This window comes from Anomaloglossus baeobatrachus, chromosome 4 (genome assembly GCF_048569485.1).
Source record: "Anomaloglossus baeobatrachus isolate aAnoBae1 chromosome 4, aAnoBae1.hap1, whole genome shotgun sequence".
Lineage (NCBI taxonomy): Eukaryota > Metazoa > Chordata > Amphibia > Anura > Aromobatidae > Anomaloglossus > Anomaloglossus baeobatrachus.
In genome coordinates, this window is record NC_134356.1 from 338,012,288 (window position 1) to 338,030,305 (window position 18,018).

Here is an 18,018-nt window from a genome sequence, read left to right on the forward strand (position 1 = left end):
ACGGTGACGGCTCCACACACGGTGACGGCTCCACACACGGTGACGGCTCCACACAGCGGCGCTGCAGCTGAGACAGAGATCGGTGCTTCAGGGAGTGAGGAAGGGTAAGTATAACCGTTTATTTTTTTTTTCCTGTGCCACAGGATACACGCCATTTACCAGGATGGGGGTATATCATGAGCAGGATGGATGGGGCATTTCATGAGCAGGATGGATGGGGGCATATCATGAGCAGGATGGATGGGGGCATATCATGAGCAGGATGGATGGGGGCATTTCATGAGCAGGATGGATGGGGCATTTCATGAGCAGGATGGATGGGGGCATATCATGAGCAGGATGGATGGAAGGTATATCATGAGCAGGATGGATGGGGGCATTTCATGAGCAGGATGGATGGGGGCATATCATGAGCAGGATGGATGGGGGCATATCATGAGCAGGATGGATGGGGGCATATCATGAGCAGGATGGATAGGGGTATATCATGAGCAGGATGGATGGAAGGTATATCATGAGGAGGATGGATGGGGGCATTTCATGAGCAGGATGGATGGGGGCATATCATGAGCAGGATGGATGGGGGTATATCATGAGCAGGATGGATGGAAGGTATATTATTAGCAGGATGGATGGGGGGTATATTATTAGCAGGATTGGGGGGTATATGAGCAGGATCATATACAAGGCAGGAGGATCCTTATCAGAATGGGGTACCTTAGTAGAGAATTTGGGGACATTACCCCCATAACAGTGTCAGCAGCAGATCCTCGCCCCATAACAGTGTGTCATGACCATATTTTTTGGATAAAATTTTATTTTCCTATTTTCCTCCTCTAAAACCAGGGTGCGTCTTATGGTCAGGTGCGTCTTATAGTCCGAAAAATACGGTAGTTCTGCATTTTCGACATAAGACTCAGACAGTCTCTACTTTCATGTGATAAGTGAATCATGCTGACATTGCTTAATATAAATGAGGAAGCAAGCACATTACAGTATATTGTATATCACAGAATAAGCTGTTCTACTTTATCCAATAGGATAGACGTGTTACGTATTCTTGGCTCCTAGCCAAGAACTCCTTTTTAATGTTTGTCCAACTTCCGTATTAAATCAGTCTTACTTTCTATTCATATCCGAGTACGTCTCTGGTGTGTATGAAAGAGAGTGGTATGCATGCTACCACAATTGACTCATAATTTGGAGCAGACAGATTTAAGGGGGATGCACAATTAGATTGCATCACAGTAAATTTATGGACCGCCTTATCACTAACAAGCGTAAATGTACCAAGAAAAGCCTCACAGGGAAGAAGAATCAATTTTAGTGTGTGTTAGTGAGCTCATTGCAGTTAAAAAAATGATTTTTATGAAACATTTGTAATAAAAAAATGATTTTATGAGTCTATTTTCATTTATTTCGATTATTGTCTTATTTAACATAGTTACTTAAAAACTGTCACAAAACGTGATGTCCTATGACAAAATGAAGGTCATTTTCGGATTCAGCGCACTCAAAAACAAAGATTACACGGAATAACCAAAACAGCTCTTGAAAATCTTTTTTTGCAGACCTGTGTAATGAATTCTGCCACACATGCGCAGATGAAGGAAGCTTTCTCTTCCACTTCTAAGTCCAAAAAACGCTCCAGTGCACGTTAGTGATACGACCACCTGCATTGGTGGTCCAGTGTCAGCAGACCTGATGACGTAGTGCCACCTGATTTGCCCGGAGGTGACGTCATCAGTGGCACGGCCGGGAGTGTTTGGGGCATGGCTTAACCTTTAAAAGATGTGGTCATTTACATTTCAGTGTGCTCAGATCATTTCACAGTGAGTGGTGCATGTGTAGCACTGTGTGTCTGTCTGCCACCATCTTGATGTTAGTTTTCTATGCCCAGTTTGGGTACATATCGCTAGTTTTAGGGCCTAGTCGCAGAGGTCCCACTGCGTCTGCTTGTGTGGGTGACCGGCAGTAAGCTGTCGGTAACTAGGGGCACAGCAGACAGGTCGGTGCGGTGCCAGCAGTAGGCTTGGTGCTGTTAGTGGACCACTTAGGCAGCCGTAGCGGAAAGCTAGTTTACACTATTCGCAAACTGTTTCAGTGAGGGGTTACTCCGCAGTAGAACCGATTGTCCAGGTAGGCCACCTGAGCAGACACTGGGGTGTGCAGTTATCACACCTGCTCACATTCGTTATAGTTAGTTCCGTTCCTCTGTGCTGTCAACAGAGGTTACAGCAAGTTAGTTTTATTTTGCATATTCCTTGTGACGTAACAAGGAGTATTGCTGTTCCACTACTCTCAGGGTGTGTGGAGTAACACACGTCTGAGTGTAACACTTACATTAATCTTTAAGTTCTGCCTAGCCCAGTGGGTATCTTAGCAGCAGCCTATAGCTGCATTGCGGACTCCAGTTCTTGGTTGCAAGCATTATTATTTGTTATTAGCAACCGGCTCCCATAACACCAATTGATTGCAGTTATTTATTTCAAAGGTTATGCAACCAAATATTTATTTAATGGTGTTAACTATTTTGTCCAGCCCACTTTTATATGCACTTATGTGTAATTCGAATTTTGCAATGTTTTTGTGTTGTTGCAATACCCACAAACGCAAATAAACATGGGTATAACAAAAGTATGTGTAATTGCAATAATATTCTGGGAAAAATACTTCATTTTCTGGAACAATTTCAGAGGTGCCAAAACTTTCAGCCATGACACAAACTACTGTACAAACGTTTTAGGTGGGTTGTAGAAAGAATGCTTTCAAAAGCAAAAGTTTTAAAACATTTTTTTCCCAATTAATAAAAGTGACTAAACAAGTGAGAAAACCAAGTTAAAGCAATATTTTGAAGGCAAATATCACTCTTTGCCTTCAGAAACCCATCAATTCTTCTCGGTACACTCGCACAATTTCAGAGGGATTTTATAGAATTGTAGTCAGTTGTATGAGTATCCGATTTTACCAAACAGGTAATGGTAATAATCATTTTCCTATGTAGTTGAACAGTCCTTAACAGAAAAACTGTAGATTCAGCTGTAGAGGAGGCTTAAATATAAGTGAGGAACAGACAAAAAAAGGTTGTGGAAGAAAATTTCATGTCACAGGTTATACACACCACTAAGCACAACAAGACACAAGGTAGTAATAACTACATTAACAAGGTAGTAATAACTACATTAACAAGGTCTCTCATAAGCAAATTTTTCAAAGCAAACTGTGGTTTCAATATGTGATGTTACATAGTTACTAAGGTTGAAAAAAGACCTAGGTCCATCTAGTTCAACCTTCCTCCACCAGTTCTACATTTGGTCACTAAGTCATTTATAACCAACAATGTTTTGTGTACTGAGGAAATCATCCAGCCCTTTTTTAAAAGCTGTTATAGTATCTGCCATTACTACTGTCGCGGGCGGAGGAGGGGACGCTGCGCTCTCCCCACTGCTCGGGTCCGGCCGCTGCTGCGGCTGCCGCTGCTCGGTGGTGGCTCGAGCGGTGGGCCGGACCCCGGGGACTCGAGCGGCGCTCCTCGCCCGTGAGTGAAAGAGGGGGATTTGATTGTGGGGATTTGGTTATTGTCCGTGACGCCACCCACAGTTGTGGTGATCTTGGTGACACCACCGCTGCGCTCTGGACGGGGATCCCGGGAGCGGTGACAGGGAGCAGCTTTGTTGTTAGTTCTCCCCTCCGTGGGTAGGGGGTTGGTTGTCCCGGGGCCCGGTGATGGGGTAGGGATGGATGGCAGGCGGGTTACGGGGCCTGGTGGGGTGCAGGGTCGCGGGGGCAGCGCTGTGCCGCACGGCACGGTGGTACTCACTCAGTCAATGATGAGGACACAGTTCTCGGTAAAACACACGGCTGGATGGACGGGTCCCACAGACGGCTGCGGTGTTGTTTCTCCCGGCAGGTTGATGGTGACTGCGTTTCCCTGCACCTATGTACGGTAAATGGTTCCAATGGATTCCCACCGGTAACCCGCTCCCCAGCTTGGATATGGGCTGGAGGAGCCCCTTTTGCCCGCAAGCTCTGGCCCTGGGAACGATAGCCTTGGCGGTGGCTGTTTCCCTCTCACGGTTGGACTGTTGCCTTCTGTCGGGACTTGGCTGCTGGGAAACCCAGGGGGTTCCCTTCGCTGACGGATTTGGCAAATTCACGGCGACTCCTAGCCTTGCCAGGGTCCGTAAGCCCCTACCAGATGGTGCTGACTTCTCTTTGTGTACCGGTCCGGTACCGCCGGGCCACCGCCCGTCAACGGTCCTTACGGTAGACTCCGATAGGTCACTCCTGCAGACGGTCACCACCGTCTGCCAACCTTGCTGATCCGTCCGGGCCACACACCCGGACCAACTTCAGTCTGCTCCTCTACCACTTTTCTTCCTCTCACTTTCACTTCCAACTCTCATCTGAACTCTTTTCCCGCCTCCAGGACTGTGTACTCCTCGGTGGGCGGGACCAACCGTCTGGCCCACCCCCCTGGTGTGAACATCAGCCCCTGGAGGAAGGCAACAAGGGTTTGTGTCTGACTTCGGTGTGCCTGACCGGGAGTGTGGGGTGTGTGGGTGTTGTTCTCTGTGGCCCCTGGCTTGTCCAGGGCGCCACACTACCTTTTGTGGTAGGGCATTCCACAGTCTGACTGCTCTAACTGTAAAGAACCCTTTCCTATTTAGCTGTCGGAATCGCTTTTCTTACACTCGCAGTGAGTGCCCCCTGGTCCTTAGTATTGTCTTTGGAAGAAATAAGTCATGTGCCAGTCCTTTATATTGACCACACATGTATTTATACATACAAATGAGATCTCATCTGAGACGTCTTTTTTCTAAGCTAAACATATCTAACTTTTTCAACCTGTCATCATATGGAAGGCCTTCCATTCCTTGTAATAGTCTACTTGTCTGCCTTTGAACTGCCTCTAACTTCTGAATGTCCTTTTTAAAATGTGGAGCCCAAAACTGGATCCCACTTTCCAGATGTGGCCTTACAAGTGATTTATAGAGGGGTAAGAATACGTTGGGATCACGGGATCTAATCTCTCTTTTTATATACCCTAGAATCTTGTTTGCTTTAGCAGCTGCTGCTTGACATTGAGTTCTGCTGCTCAGCTTATTTGTAATAAGAATACCCAAGTCCTTCTCCTGTTCTGTAGTCCCGAGTTTACTTCCATTTAATGTATATGCAGTTATAGGATTACTCCGTCCTAGGTGCATTACTTTACATTTATCAACATTAAATCTCATTTGCCAAGTATCTGCCCATTCTGACATCTTATCCAGATCTTTTTGTAATATTGTACTATCAAGGTCAGTTTTTTATATTCTACATAGTTTGGTGTCATCAGCAAAGACTGACACTTTACTATCAATCCCATCCACAAGGTCATTAATAAAGAGACTAAAAAGAATTGGTCCTAGCACAGATCCCTGCGGCACCCCACTGCTGACTATAGCCCATTTAGAGAATGTACCATTTATGACTACTCTTTGTTTCCTATCTCTTAGCCAATTCCTTACCCAGTTGCATATAGTTTCCCCTAGTCCTTGCTTCTGGAGCTTTAGTATAAGGCTATGTGGTACAGTATCAAATGCCTTTGCAAAGTCCAAATAAATCACATCAGCTGCATTACCAATATCCAGGTTTGCACTTACCCCCTCATAGAACCCCAACAGGTTGGTTAGACATGACTTATCTTTCATGAATCCATGCTGTCAGTTACTATATTATTTTCTGCAACATATTTTTGCATGTCATCCCTTAAAATGCCCTCAAAAACTTTGCATACTACTGATGTCAGGCTTACTGGACGGTAATTGCCTGGATCTATCCTCTTACCTTTCTTAAATATCAGTACCACATCAGCAATCCTCCAATCCTGAGGCACCAACCCTGTTACAAGCGAGTCTAAAAAGATGAGATACAGCGGTCTGTCAATTACGGAGCTCAATTCCCTCAATGCCATCTGGCCCTGGGGATTTGTCAATGTTTAATTTACTCAGACATAGGCGTACTTCTTCTTGTGTTAAATTAATTATATCGGGTGGTGAACCTTGATTTTTCACTTGTTGAATGATCCCTGGTACAGTCAGTTCCTTGGTGAACACAGATGAGAAATGACTATTTAATATCTCAGTTTTTTGTTTGTCCTCTATAACTAACTTGTTATTATATTTTAAGGGGCCAATACTATCCTTTGTTTTCCTTTTGGCATTAATGTATTTATAAAAGATTTTGGGATTTATTTTAATGTCATTGGCGATTTTTATTTCAGTAGCTAGTTTTGCTTGTTTGATTTCTTTTTTGCATTTCCTATTGATATCTTTATACTCCTGAAATGCTCAATGCTCATGTTCAAGCTATTTTGAAGAAGCAACAAGAAATGGGCAACACTGAAGACCAAAAAAGAACTGGTCAGCCAAGGAAACTTAATGCAACAGATCAACAACACATCTTGCTTGCTTCAAAATTGGAATATGTCTGGCAGAGCCATCAGCTCACAACTGTCAGTAACCAGTGGTACACAGCTATTAACATCCATCTACTGTTCGGAGAATTCCAGTCAAAGATGATCTACATGGATGAATTGTGGCAAAAAAGAATTACCTTTGACATGAAAACAAATCCAATTAATTCAACACAGTACAAAAACATAGGAACTGGGGTGCAGAAAATTGGCAGCAAATCCTCTGGACTGATGAGTCAAAATGTGAAATATTTTTCTATATCAGAAGTTAGTTTTTTAGCTGAAGGTCTCAAGAATAGTGATAGGCGGAATTGCAGATCCCCGAGATTAGCAGGTCCAGGTCTAATCGATGCGACAATCCTGGGCGGCTGCAGGCTGGTGTTCTTAGGCTGGGTGGGGCCAATAAGCTATTTTTTCCCCCAGTCTGAGAATACCAGCCCCCAGCTGTTAGCTTTATCATGGCTGAGTATAAAAATTGGGGGAGAAAAACCGTTTTTTATTCATTTAAAGCCACGTGCGATCCCTCATAACTTGATACACAGTCAAGATAAGCGTATAGCTAGGGGCTGCAGCCTATAGCTGTATGCTCTATCTGTGCTGGGTATCATAAAATGGGGGGGACCCTATGCCAATTTAATTTGTTTTTACACTCATATACATATAGACGCACATACAGCTTGAAAGCAGTCAGACACGCTGTTACTCAGGGTGGGGCGTGATTGACTGCAACTAATCAGAGACGCCGGTAGTGCCGGTGGGTGGTGAAAGCAATGCATATGAGTCATCACATCATATAGTCTTGCGCAGCCAATCACGGGGTCAATGACAGCCATTATAAAAGATAAGTAAAGCCATTTTAGGATTTTACAATAGAAAGTCAGACTGCACGGCTCATTGCAAATAGGAATACAAAAAGACTGAAATCTAATTGTAGTGTACTACTGCAAGGCTAGGTTCGCACACTGCGTCTTTTTGACGCTGCATTTTTGTGCGTTTTTGGCCGCTAAAAACGCACAAAAACGCACCTGCGTCGAAAAAACGCATGCGTTTTTGCCGCGATTTGGTGCGTTTTTGGCTGCGTTTTGCTGCGTTTTTGATCTCTGCGTTTTGCTGCGTTTTTCCAATGCATTGCATGGGGGGAAAACGCAGAAAAACGCAGGAAAGAACTGACATGTCCATTTTTTTTTGTTTAACTCAAAAACGCAGGTAAAAAAAACAGATGTGTGTGGACAGCAAAAATGAAAACTCATAGACTTTGCTGGGGAAGCAAAGTCCTGCAGTTTTGAGGCCAAAAACGCACCCGAAAAACGCGCAAAAACGCCGCGAAAAACGCACTGTGCGCACATGCTGAAGCACATTGTAAATGTGAGCAATAGTCACAGACTAAAAAAAATACCCCAAAATTTGAATGATATAGGGAGCCGCTGTATCTGCATAGTAAGTGTGACTGTGACTTGATTGATCTATGATATACTGCAGTAAAAGCACCTAAAAATAAGCTTTTTTTTAACATTTTTCAGATACTGCAAAGAATGAGGACAGTTTAATATACCTCTGTCCTAATTGTGCTACTAGAGAAACATCCTGAAAACCAAGGCTTGTATTTTTCTGGATTGTGAGACAGGCAAGCCAAATTTTTTTCCCAAATATAAAAGAAAAATCTCCACATTTAAAAAATTTAAGCACAAATGTCTACCTCAGTGTGCATGTTGTAAAACAAAATTTACTTTTTTGCACACTTCCTCGTAATAAGTCCAATATTATACCCATACACCATCCAAATAAAGCGGCCTGTTGCAGATGATTACTTTTGGGATGTAAACCTACCGATCACTAGCCTTTGTGGAAAATCCACAGCATCTTTTGTTTCCACCACCTGTGTTTAAACACCAGCCATGAATACATTTGCCCCTCAAAATGGATAATTTTTAGATGTTTGCATTAAACAGCTCAAAATGGGTTCCAGTACGGTTCAAGGAGATCTTAGAGTATTATATATTTATTTTCTGAGCAATTAGAAGCCCTAAAGTATCGAGATTTGACACATTGAATTTGTGGAAAAAATTCTATGAAGCTGTTGAATTTGAATTTCAAATGATCGGCTCATCTTTAGTCAATATTAATGCTGTCCTTAATGCGGAGACATACAGACAGTACTTATCCATCATCTAGCACCATCTGGAAGGTGTTTGATTGGTTAAAAAATTATTCTACAGTAGAAAAACAAGTGCAAATGTACCGCCCCAGTGGAAGCAGCTGAGCTGCTCGGATCTGGGTTCGCTATGGCTCGAGGGTCTCCGGACCCGGGGGTTGTGCAGCCACTCAAATGAAAAAGAGGGGGTACATACAGGGGAGTTATAGTTCGTGATGCCACCCGTGGTGTGTGGTAATTGGGAGTACCACCGCTGCCATTGGGAGTACCCGGGGATGATGGAGCGTGCGCAGCAAGGTGTTGGAACTCTCCACGAGTAGGGGGTGCCCCATGACTCGATGTGGGGAGTGCCGTGGGGATGAAGGGGTCACTCTTGTACTCACTCAGTTTATAGGCAGACACTGACAACCGGGTAAACCAAGTCTCTGGGTAGCGCTGCCACTGAGGGGAGCTCGTCCGGGTCCGGTCCCCAAGTGGTGCTGCATGGTGATCCATGACATGCCTCCTGGCACTTAGTTTTGACTTCAACTTGATGGCCTGGTAGCTTGGAACTAGCCCCGCTCCCTACTATGGCTAAGTATGGGAGCTTGCTGTCAGGGCTCACGCTTAGGATTTTCTGGACCGTTTTGGTTGGAAAGTCCTATTCCCCTCGTTGCGCTAATACCCCGATTCTGGAGCGGGTGGGAACGGATCGTGAAGGCTCCGTTCTCCTCAGGTGAATTGTTGGGTTGGATGAAGCTACTCCCCGACCTAGGGTCCGTGTACCCAGTCATGCCTTCGGTCCCGGACCAGTGATAGGGCTAGGCTGTCGGCCGTTCTCCTCGACAGGTCCGAGCACCTCGCCACAATACGCTGCGACCGGGGGTCCGACTCCTCTAGGCCCAGACCACCGTCTGCAACCTAGGCAGTTACTTCAGGAGTCACCACTGTCGACTTCCTCTGAGCTCCTCTCAGCTCGAGGGCTACTTCCAACTCCTTGAACTCTCAAACTCGACTCTCTACACTCCTCAACTCACCTCCCTGACCCCCCAGGTGGGCGACTCTATTCCACTCAAGCCGTCCACTGGTGTGTCAGGTGGGTGTGGTGCAGGGTGTCTCTAGGATTTGATATGCTGTTGGAGGCAACAACACTTAAGTAGGGACCCGAAAACCAAGAGGTAGGCGGAATACTGCATGGAAGGGCAGCTTGTGCAGTACCCTATGATGACCTGATAGTCCAGGGGTGTCACACAAACATACAACTAATATAATTAAGAAATATCTTCCACATAAAGAACAACAAGCAGTCCCAGAAGTGATGATATGACCCCACAGAGCCCTGATCTGATTATCAAAGGATCTGTCTGGAATTATATGGTGAGATCGTAAAACCTACATCCACAGAATATTTATAATTAGTTTTCCAAGATATTTTGGAGAAACCTTTCTGCAGCATTTCTTCAAAAACTGTGCACGAGTGTACCTAAAAGCCTTGATACTGTTTTGAAGGCAAAGTGTGGTCACACCAAAAATTGATTGAATTTCTCTTTTGTTCATTCACTTTTTTTATTAATTGTAACAAACATCATAGCAAGTTTTGTCTGTTCCTTACCCCCAATTTTAAGCTCATCCTACACAGCTGTTTCTGTTAATGACAATGTTTCAACCTACACATGAAATTATGATCTTTGTCACCTGTTTGGTATAATTGGCTAATCGTACACCTGACCATAATCCTACAAAATACTTGACTTTGTGCAAGTGTACCTAAAAGAATTGATGCAGTTTTGAAAGCAAAAGGTAGTCACCCCAAATATCTATTCAATTTAGGTTTCTCTTTTGTTCACTTTACATTTTGCTAAGAAATAAAAATAAACTATTAATTCTAGTTTTAAAGCATACGTAGTACGTATCATTTTTTCCACACCTGCCTAAAATTATATACACATTATCAACATTGAAATTGCAACACCAAGAAAAAAAGTTGTGGAATTCTGAAAATCAGATGTTAAAAATATACTCACTTACATGCCTTGGCATGCTAATAATGAGATTATTAATGATTGTCTGAAGAATGTTCTTCAATGACGAATACACTTGGCCTGTAAGTCATCAAGATCCTCTGATGGCGTCTCCCTTTGCAATTGCCGATCAATGAAATCCCAGATTTACTTGATGGGAGATGATTCCAGTGACAATGGAGACTATTGTATCACATTTAGCTAATGAAGGCTGCTCAATGAAGCATGAGCAACATGCGACCTGGCATTGTCATGTTGAAAAACAGCTAAAAACGCAGTTCAGTGCAAAAGATTAAGGTAGGTGTGTAAAAAGGATGCATACAAAAAATGCTTTAATAAACAGAAGTGTCAATATTTTATTTTAAACAATTAAAAAAATGCGAAGTGAAAGGAAAAAAATAAAAATTAAATCAAATCAATATTTGGTGTGTCCACTCAATGCCTTCAAAACAACAACAAAGCATCAATTCATATTGAAGAACTAATTACAGATCATCTGTGGAAGTAGACTTGCACAAATCCTTCTGTCTCTTCATGTTATCCCAGACAGATTTCAAGATGTTGAGATGAGGGCTCTGTTATATATTATAATTTCATGGACTCCTGGTTCTTAATGACATTGGCTGTATGTTTGCAATCATTGTCCACCTGCACAATAAATTTAGAGCTAACCATGGGCTCCTAGTAATATTGCATGCTGGATATCTTCCTATTTTGAAGTAAGCATGATGTGTCTATCATCTGCTGCTTTAAGTTCTCTTGGCCGACCACTGCAACTATGGTTCTCACCATTGCCCATTTCATGGTGTGATCAAAGCTGAGAAATAGAAGTAGATTATTATTCATCATAAAATAACATGTTAGGCATTAGAGTGGCTCCAAATGTATTCTGAAGCATAATTGCATCTTCAAAAACACAGCCAATGTCATTAAAGGGTATTTCCAGGCACAAGTGTAATATTTTGTTGCCTTTGTAGTGAGCCCAAGTTACCATTTTACATATAGATTCCCCTGTACTTCATGCAGTTTGTTATTGGTTATGTTCAGGGCTACCTGACAGCGCTTCCTTAGACCATCCGGGCTACAATTATCATGATTCATTGAACCACATATCATCAACGCCACTCATATTGCTCACCCACTCCATCAATTTGGGGACCGATTTCTGGTCCACCCACTGCATTTGGATTGTCTTCTTGATACTGCTATATTTTTAACAAGGAAAAACCAGCGTGGTCCACTCTTACACACCTGTTTCGTGTAGCCCCTTCACAGTACTTTAGCGCTGTTATCAGTCGCAGTGCACCTCTGCAGCCCTCCCTTACCACGTTCAATGAGGCTTCCTGCCATACGTCTCTGCAGCCAACTTTATTCACCTCTACATTCAGCTGCCCCATTCCCCACCTCTGCTCCCTGAATCCTTTGCAGTCTGCATCCCTTCATAATCACTTAAGTAGTTCAGAGCGCACTTGCAGTAGATTTAGAGGAACATTACCTGCAAGAGCCTCCATACATGCTGTAGAGGAACAATGAGTCAGATACTGATCTGATAAGCTGATTAATTTTCCTGTCCCTGCTGCTTTCTCCCTCATACACAGTAGATGGCTGACGGCCAAACGATGGTTCAGCCGGAACTCATCACGGCTGTTTCTTTATTTTTCAAACGCTTTTTTTTTTTTTTTTTTACATCGGACAACTTCATTAAAAACTATCTTTAGTGTATAGAAAAACATGGAGTCCTGGAAGTGATGATATTGCCCCACAGAGCCCTGATCTGAACAGCGCTTTCTTTCTGTCTGGATAGCCATACCAAAAATTTATTTGAATTAGATTTTTTCTTTTGTACATTCACTTTGCATTTTGTTAATTGATAAAAATAAACTATTAACACTTATAGCTTTAAAAGCATTTTCTCTGTGCAGCATTTTTCCATATATGCTTCAAACATTTACACAGTACTGTACCCTAAGCGCCACAGCACATGCAAGTCTTAATTCACAGCAAAATATACACACTGAAGTATTATCCAAGATTTAAATTAAGTGCCCTAAAGTAATAAATAGTAGTAATGGATAAAAATTTTAGGTAGTGACACACAACACTGTACAATATAAACAAGAACTACTTACATCAAATAGCTTTTCTATGTACATTTCCTCATTCACTTTTTCTCGCAAGATATCTTGGTTTTGCCGCACAAATGTTATGTAGGTGTCTGCAAGGTCCATTCCGGGTTTCTGAAAAGAATATAATTATTTAATCCAATCATATTAAAAGAAAAAAAAAACATTTTAGGAGTGATGTAACTTGTGTTTTAATAAACTGATGCTTACAATTCAAATTTAGAAAAATCCAAAGCAAAAATGTCTTGGCCTGACTTATCGAATAGGCCATCTAAAGCAGCCAAACAAGTGAAAATGTACAGTGTAAACACATGGATCAAGAAAAAATTAACTTATCTGAGAAACAAAATCTAAACCCAGCATACAAAACCCAGACAACATTTCTACAGAACAACAATATAAACTGTCTTGGCCATTAAGTAGCATATCCAAAATACATAGCAGACACATTGTTCACATAAAACGTATAATACAATGCTCTGAGACAGTTCATTTCTATGTACACTTGTATTTGTGATTCTCCAGCTGTCTATGCACTTTTGTCGTTGGACTTTTGTTCATTACTGCATCCACTCTTTATATACAGAGATTTTACTTTGTGTCTCAAAGCAAAGACATTTTTGAAGGTCATATTAACAAATATGATTTTAAAGGCAACAACATTTTGAAAAAAAAAAAGAAAATGCAATTTTATAAACTGGTTAGAGAAGTTACAAATATCAGCTCACACTATAATGTTTCAATTCACTAAACTGACCAGGGCAATTAAACTTATTTTTGGTAATGATATCCTTAATTGGAATGATAAAATCCTCTCAGGTCTGTCAATAAGGTATATTTCATAACAACTCAAACACTTTAAAGAATTCAAGAAATATCCTGTAAACTCATACTGAACTTATAATCAATACATCATTGTAGAAAAAAAATACCTTGACAAGTCAAAAAATAGAAACAGAATTAATTTCAATATTTATTTAAAATCCCAACCCCAAAAAAGTTTGGACATTATGTAAAATGTAAAGAATACAAGAAAGCAAACATTTAGAAGTCTGGTTTAACAAAAAATTTTGGAAAAGTAATGAAGAGCATCTGGCATGGTCAAATTTTAAGTAAGACACATGACTATATACAGTATATACAGTCAGGGCCAGAAATATTTGGACAGTGACACAAGTTTTGTTATTTTAGCTGTTTACAAAAACATGTTCAGAAATACAATTATATATATAATATGGGCTGAAAGTGCACACTCCCAGCTGCAATATGAGAGTTTTCACATCCAAATCGGAGAAAGGGTTTAGGAATCATAGCTCTGTAATGCACAGCCTCCTCTTTTTCAAGGGACCAAAAGTAATTGGACAAGGGACTCTAAGGGCTGCAATTAACTCTGAAGGCGTCTCCCTCGTTAACCTGTAATCAATGAAGTAGTTAAAAGGTCTGGGGTTGATTACAGGTGTGTGGTTTTGCATTTGGAAGCTGTTGCTGTGACCAGACAACATGCGGTCTAAGGAACTCTCAATTGAGGTGAAGCAGAACATCCTGAGGCTGAAAAAAAAGAAAAAAATCCATCACAGAGATAGCAGACATGCTTGGAGTAGCAAAATCAACAGTCGGGTACATTCTGAGAAAAAAGGAATTGACTGGTGAGCTTCGGAACTCAAAAAGGCCTGGGCATCCACGGATGACAACAGTGGTGGATGATCGCCGCATACTTTCTTTGGTGAAGAAGAACCCATTCACAACATCAACTGAAGTCCAGAACACTCTCAGTGAAGTAGGTGTATCTGTCTCTAAGTCAACAGTAAAGAGAAGACTCCATGAAAGTAAATACAAAGGGTTCACATCTAGATGCAAACCATTCATCAATTCCAAAAATAGACAGGCCAGAGTTAAATTTGCTGAAAAACACCTCATGAAGCCAGCTCAGTTCTGGAAAATATTCTATGGACAGATGAGACAAAGATCAACCTGTACCAGAATGATGGGAAGAAAAAAGTTTGGAGAAGAAAGGGAACGGCACATGATCCAAGGCACACCACATCCTCTGTAAAACATGGTGGAGGCAACGTGATGGCATGGGCATGCATGGCTTTCAATGGCACTGGGTCACTTGTGTTTATTGATGACATAGCAGACAAGAGTAGCCGGATGAAGTCTGAAGTGTACCGGGATATACTTTCAGCCCACATTCAGCCAAATGCTGCAAAGTTGATCGGACGGCGCTTCATAGTACAGATGGACAATGACCCCAAGCATACAGCCAAAGCTACCCAGGAGTTCATGAGTGCTAAAAAGTGGAACATTCTGCAATGGCCAAGTCAATCACCAGATCTTAACCCAATTGAGCATGCATTTCACTTGCTCAAATCCAGACTTAAGACGGAAAGACCCACAAACAAGCAAGACCTGAAGGCTGCCACTGTAAAGGCCTGGCAAAGCATTAACAAGGAGGAAACCCAGCGTTTGGTGATGTCCAAGGGTTCCAGACTTAAGGCAGTGATTGCCTCCAAAGGATTCGCAACAAAATATTGAAAATAAAAATATTTTGTTTGGGTTTGGTTTATTTGTCCAATTACTTTTGACCTCCTAAAATGTGGAGTGTTTGTAAAGAAATGTGTACAATTCCTACAATTTCTATCAGATATTTTTGTTCAAACCTTCAAATTAAACGTTACAATCTGCACTTGAATTCTGTTGTAGAGGTTTCATTTCAAATCCAATGTGGTGGCATGCAGAGCCCAACTCGCGAAAATTGTGTCACTGTCCAAATATTTCTGGACCTAACTGCATATCAAAAGAGCATGCTAGATAGGCAGAGTCTCTCAGAAGAAAATATGGTCAGAGGTTCCCTAGACTGAACAATGGCATCTACAAATTGTGAAAAAACATGTTGTTGCTCAACATGAAAAACCAATAACTTTGAATATCGCACTACAGCACATAATATCAAAAGATTCAAAAACATTTTACACGCCATCCAAATATTTGTTTTTAATGGTTGTATAGAAACATAAATGTATTTATACACTAACATCTTAATCACTTTTTTTGTTATAGAAAGGCATACTTGCCAAAAGACCTGGGAATTGGAAACCAAGGAGGCACAGTTTTTGTGGATGTTACCAGGTCCTCCTGGGTGCTAGGCTTAAATGTTCTAGACTTTTAAAATAAATAAATAAATAAATGACGGCTAGTAAGAAAATGTCACAGTGCTAGTACTGGCAGTAAATGTTTTCATTGGTAACCTAACCACTGAGGAGAGTTATATGGCATATGGATGTGATACAGAAAAGTCTAACAAACCAAGCTTATTCATGTATTATACAAGCAATCATTCACGTAAACAGGTGGTCTAAGGCAGTGATATTAATGGATACCAATTGACTGCCAATTTAAAACTGGATGAACAGTCATCAGCTAATGACCAGGTTGGTTTGAATTAAAAAAAAAAAAAAAAAGATAAATCCGTCTTCATGGGAATTCCCCACTTAGAGTCACTGAGTGCACCGACTGGCTGCCTCTTAGTCAATATGACGTTGGTGCTGCAGCAAATGTCAAACATCAGAACTAGTGGCAGAGAATTACAAATAGAGCTGGGGTAGATGAGTACAGCATGGATTGTTTCTTTATAGTAACATGTCAAGGGGATATTCATTTACTAAAAGCGAAAAACATTGAACCCCACTGCTGGGAAGAAATGAACTTTAATCCTCCTGGATGTGTGATGGCGCTGGGGCAGATTCAGTCACTGCTCTGTGTATGGAGAGCGGCTGCTATAACCACGCCCCACGTACTGATAGCAGCTCAGCCTTAGAACATGCTGTCAGTCAATGTGGGGGTGTGTGGTTATAGCCATGACTGAAACCTGAACGCTGCTGGGAGGATTTAAGTACATTTCCTCCCGCAGCAGGGTTCAATGAGTAGGCGCCGACCAGGTTTCACACACTATTAACCTGCAGATTAACCCCATATCTTCAGATTAATAGCATTTTTACACATGACAAGTTCCCTTTAAAGTGAGTTTTGTAGTCTGTAGCTTTATTTATGTATTTTTTTCAGAAAGCTGCAACCTTATTGCCTTATTTCTCATATTTATTTCATAGGCTTCTCTATATAACCTAAAAAAAATGCCCCCAAAAATTAAAATGGCAAAATTTAAAAAAAAAAAAAATCACTTCAGCATCACTCTGAACAGCTGAAATGCTGTTTTACTGTGAGTGTCGGCGCTCTGCCGACATTCACAGGAAAAACGCCATGGCAGCGACAGGGGTTATCTTCTGACCCTACGCTGTCATGCCAACTCAACGGCACCCCGTGACCACATTACAGAGTTGCCTATGACGGTGAGGAACAATGCGATCCCTCTGCCTGAGCTGTGTCAGAGTTTGACAGCACGATCTAAGGCAGGGGTGGGCAATTAATTTTCCCATGGGGCCGCATGAGAAATTGGGATGGTTTTAGAGGGCCGGACTAATATAATTAACTCGGTTCTACATATATATATATATACATATACACATATATATATATACATATACATATATATATATATTGTGAGACTGTGACCGGGGTTATCTATGACGGCCGGTATGTCTCGCCCCGGTTGTGCTCACTCCATGATAGAAAGTAAATCCACTCTAGGGTTAATGCTGTTTCCCTACAGGCTGAAGGAAGGGTTAAATAGAATTAGGAACAAGGGCAGGTGTGCCGGGTGTGAGGGAGTGAACAGAACTTCCTGAGTTCTCTGCTGGAGAGGCACATGTATTTTGTTATGGACTTTTGTTTGGACATTAAAACCGTGTGCTGTGAACCTTAATGCCTGGATCCCGTGTCTTCTGCTGCGCAGCCGACCGTGCTACCTCACAATATATATATATACACAAACACGCATATATACTGTGCATGTATAACATATATACATACACACAATGTATTCATACACACACAATCCCCATATACTACATCACTACACCCACCACATACTACACCTGTAATATACATCACTATACACTACACCTGTAATAAACTACACCTCTATATACTATACCACTATATACTACATCACTATACCCCTATATACACCTGTAATATGCTACATCACTATATACTACACCTGTAATTAACTGCAGCACATCACTATATACTACACCTGTGATAACCTACATCACTACACCCCTATATACTACACTTGTATTATACTACACCCCTATATACTACACCTGTATTATACTACACTCCTATATACTACACCTGTATTATACTACACCACTACACCCCTATAAA

The 18,018-nt window shown here is 41.6% G+C and overlaps 1 protein-coding gene across 16 annotated transcripts in view; it reads right to left on the bottom strand.

Annotated features, from left to right (window-relative positions):
• CADPS2 (calcium dependent secretion activator 2) overlaps positions 1-18,018 on the bottom strand; it is a 914,362-nt gene that overhangs the window by 108,637 nt on the left and 787,707 nt on the right. For all 16 annotated transcript variants that reach the window (XM_075345069.1, XM_075345070.1, XM_075345068.1 and 13 more), the window contains one exon: positions 12,739-12,846. In XM_075345069.1, the coding sequence (XP_075201184.1) occupies positions 12,739-12,846 (108 nt within the window). The remainder of the gene's footprint in view (positions 1-12,738; positions 12,847-18,018) is intronic.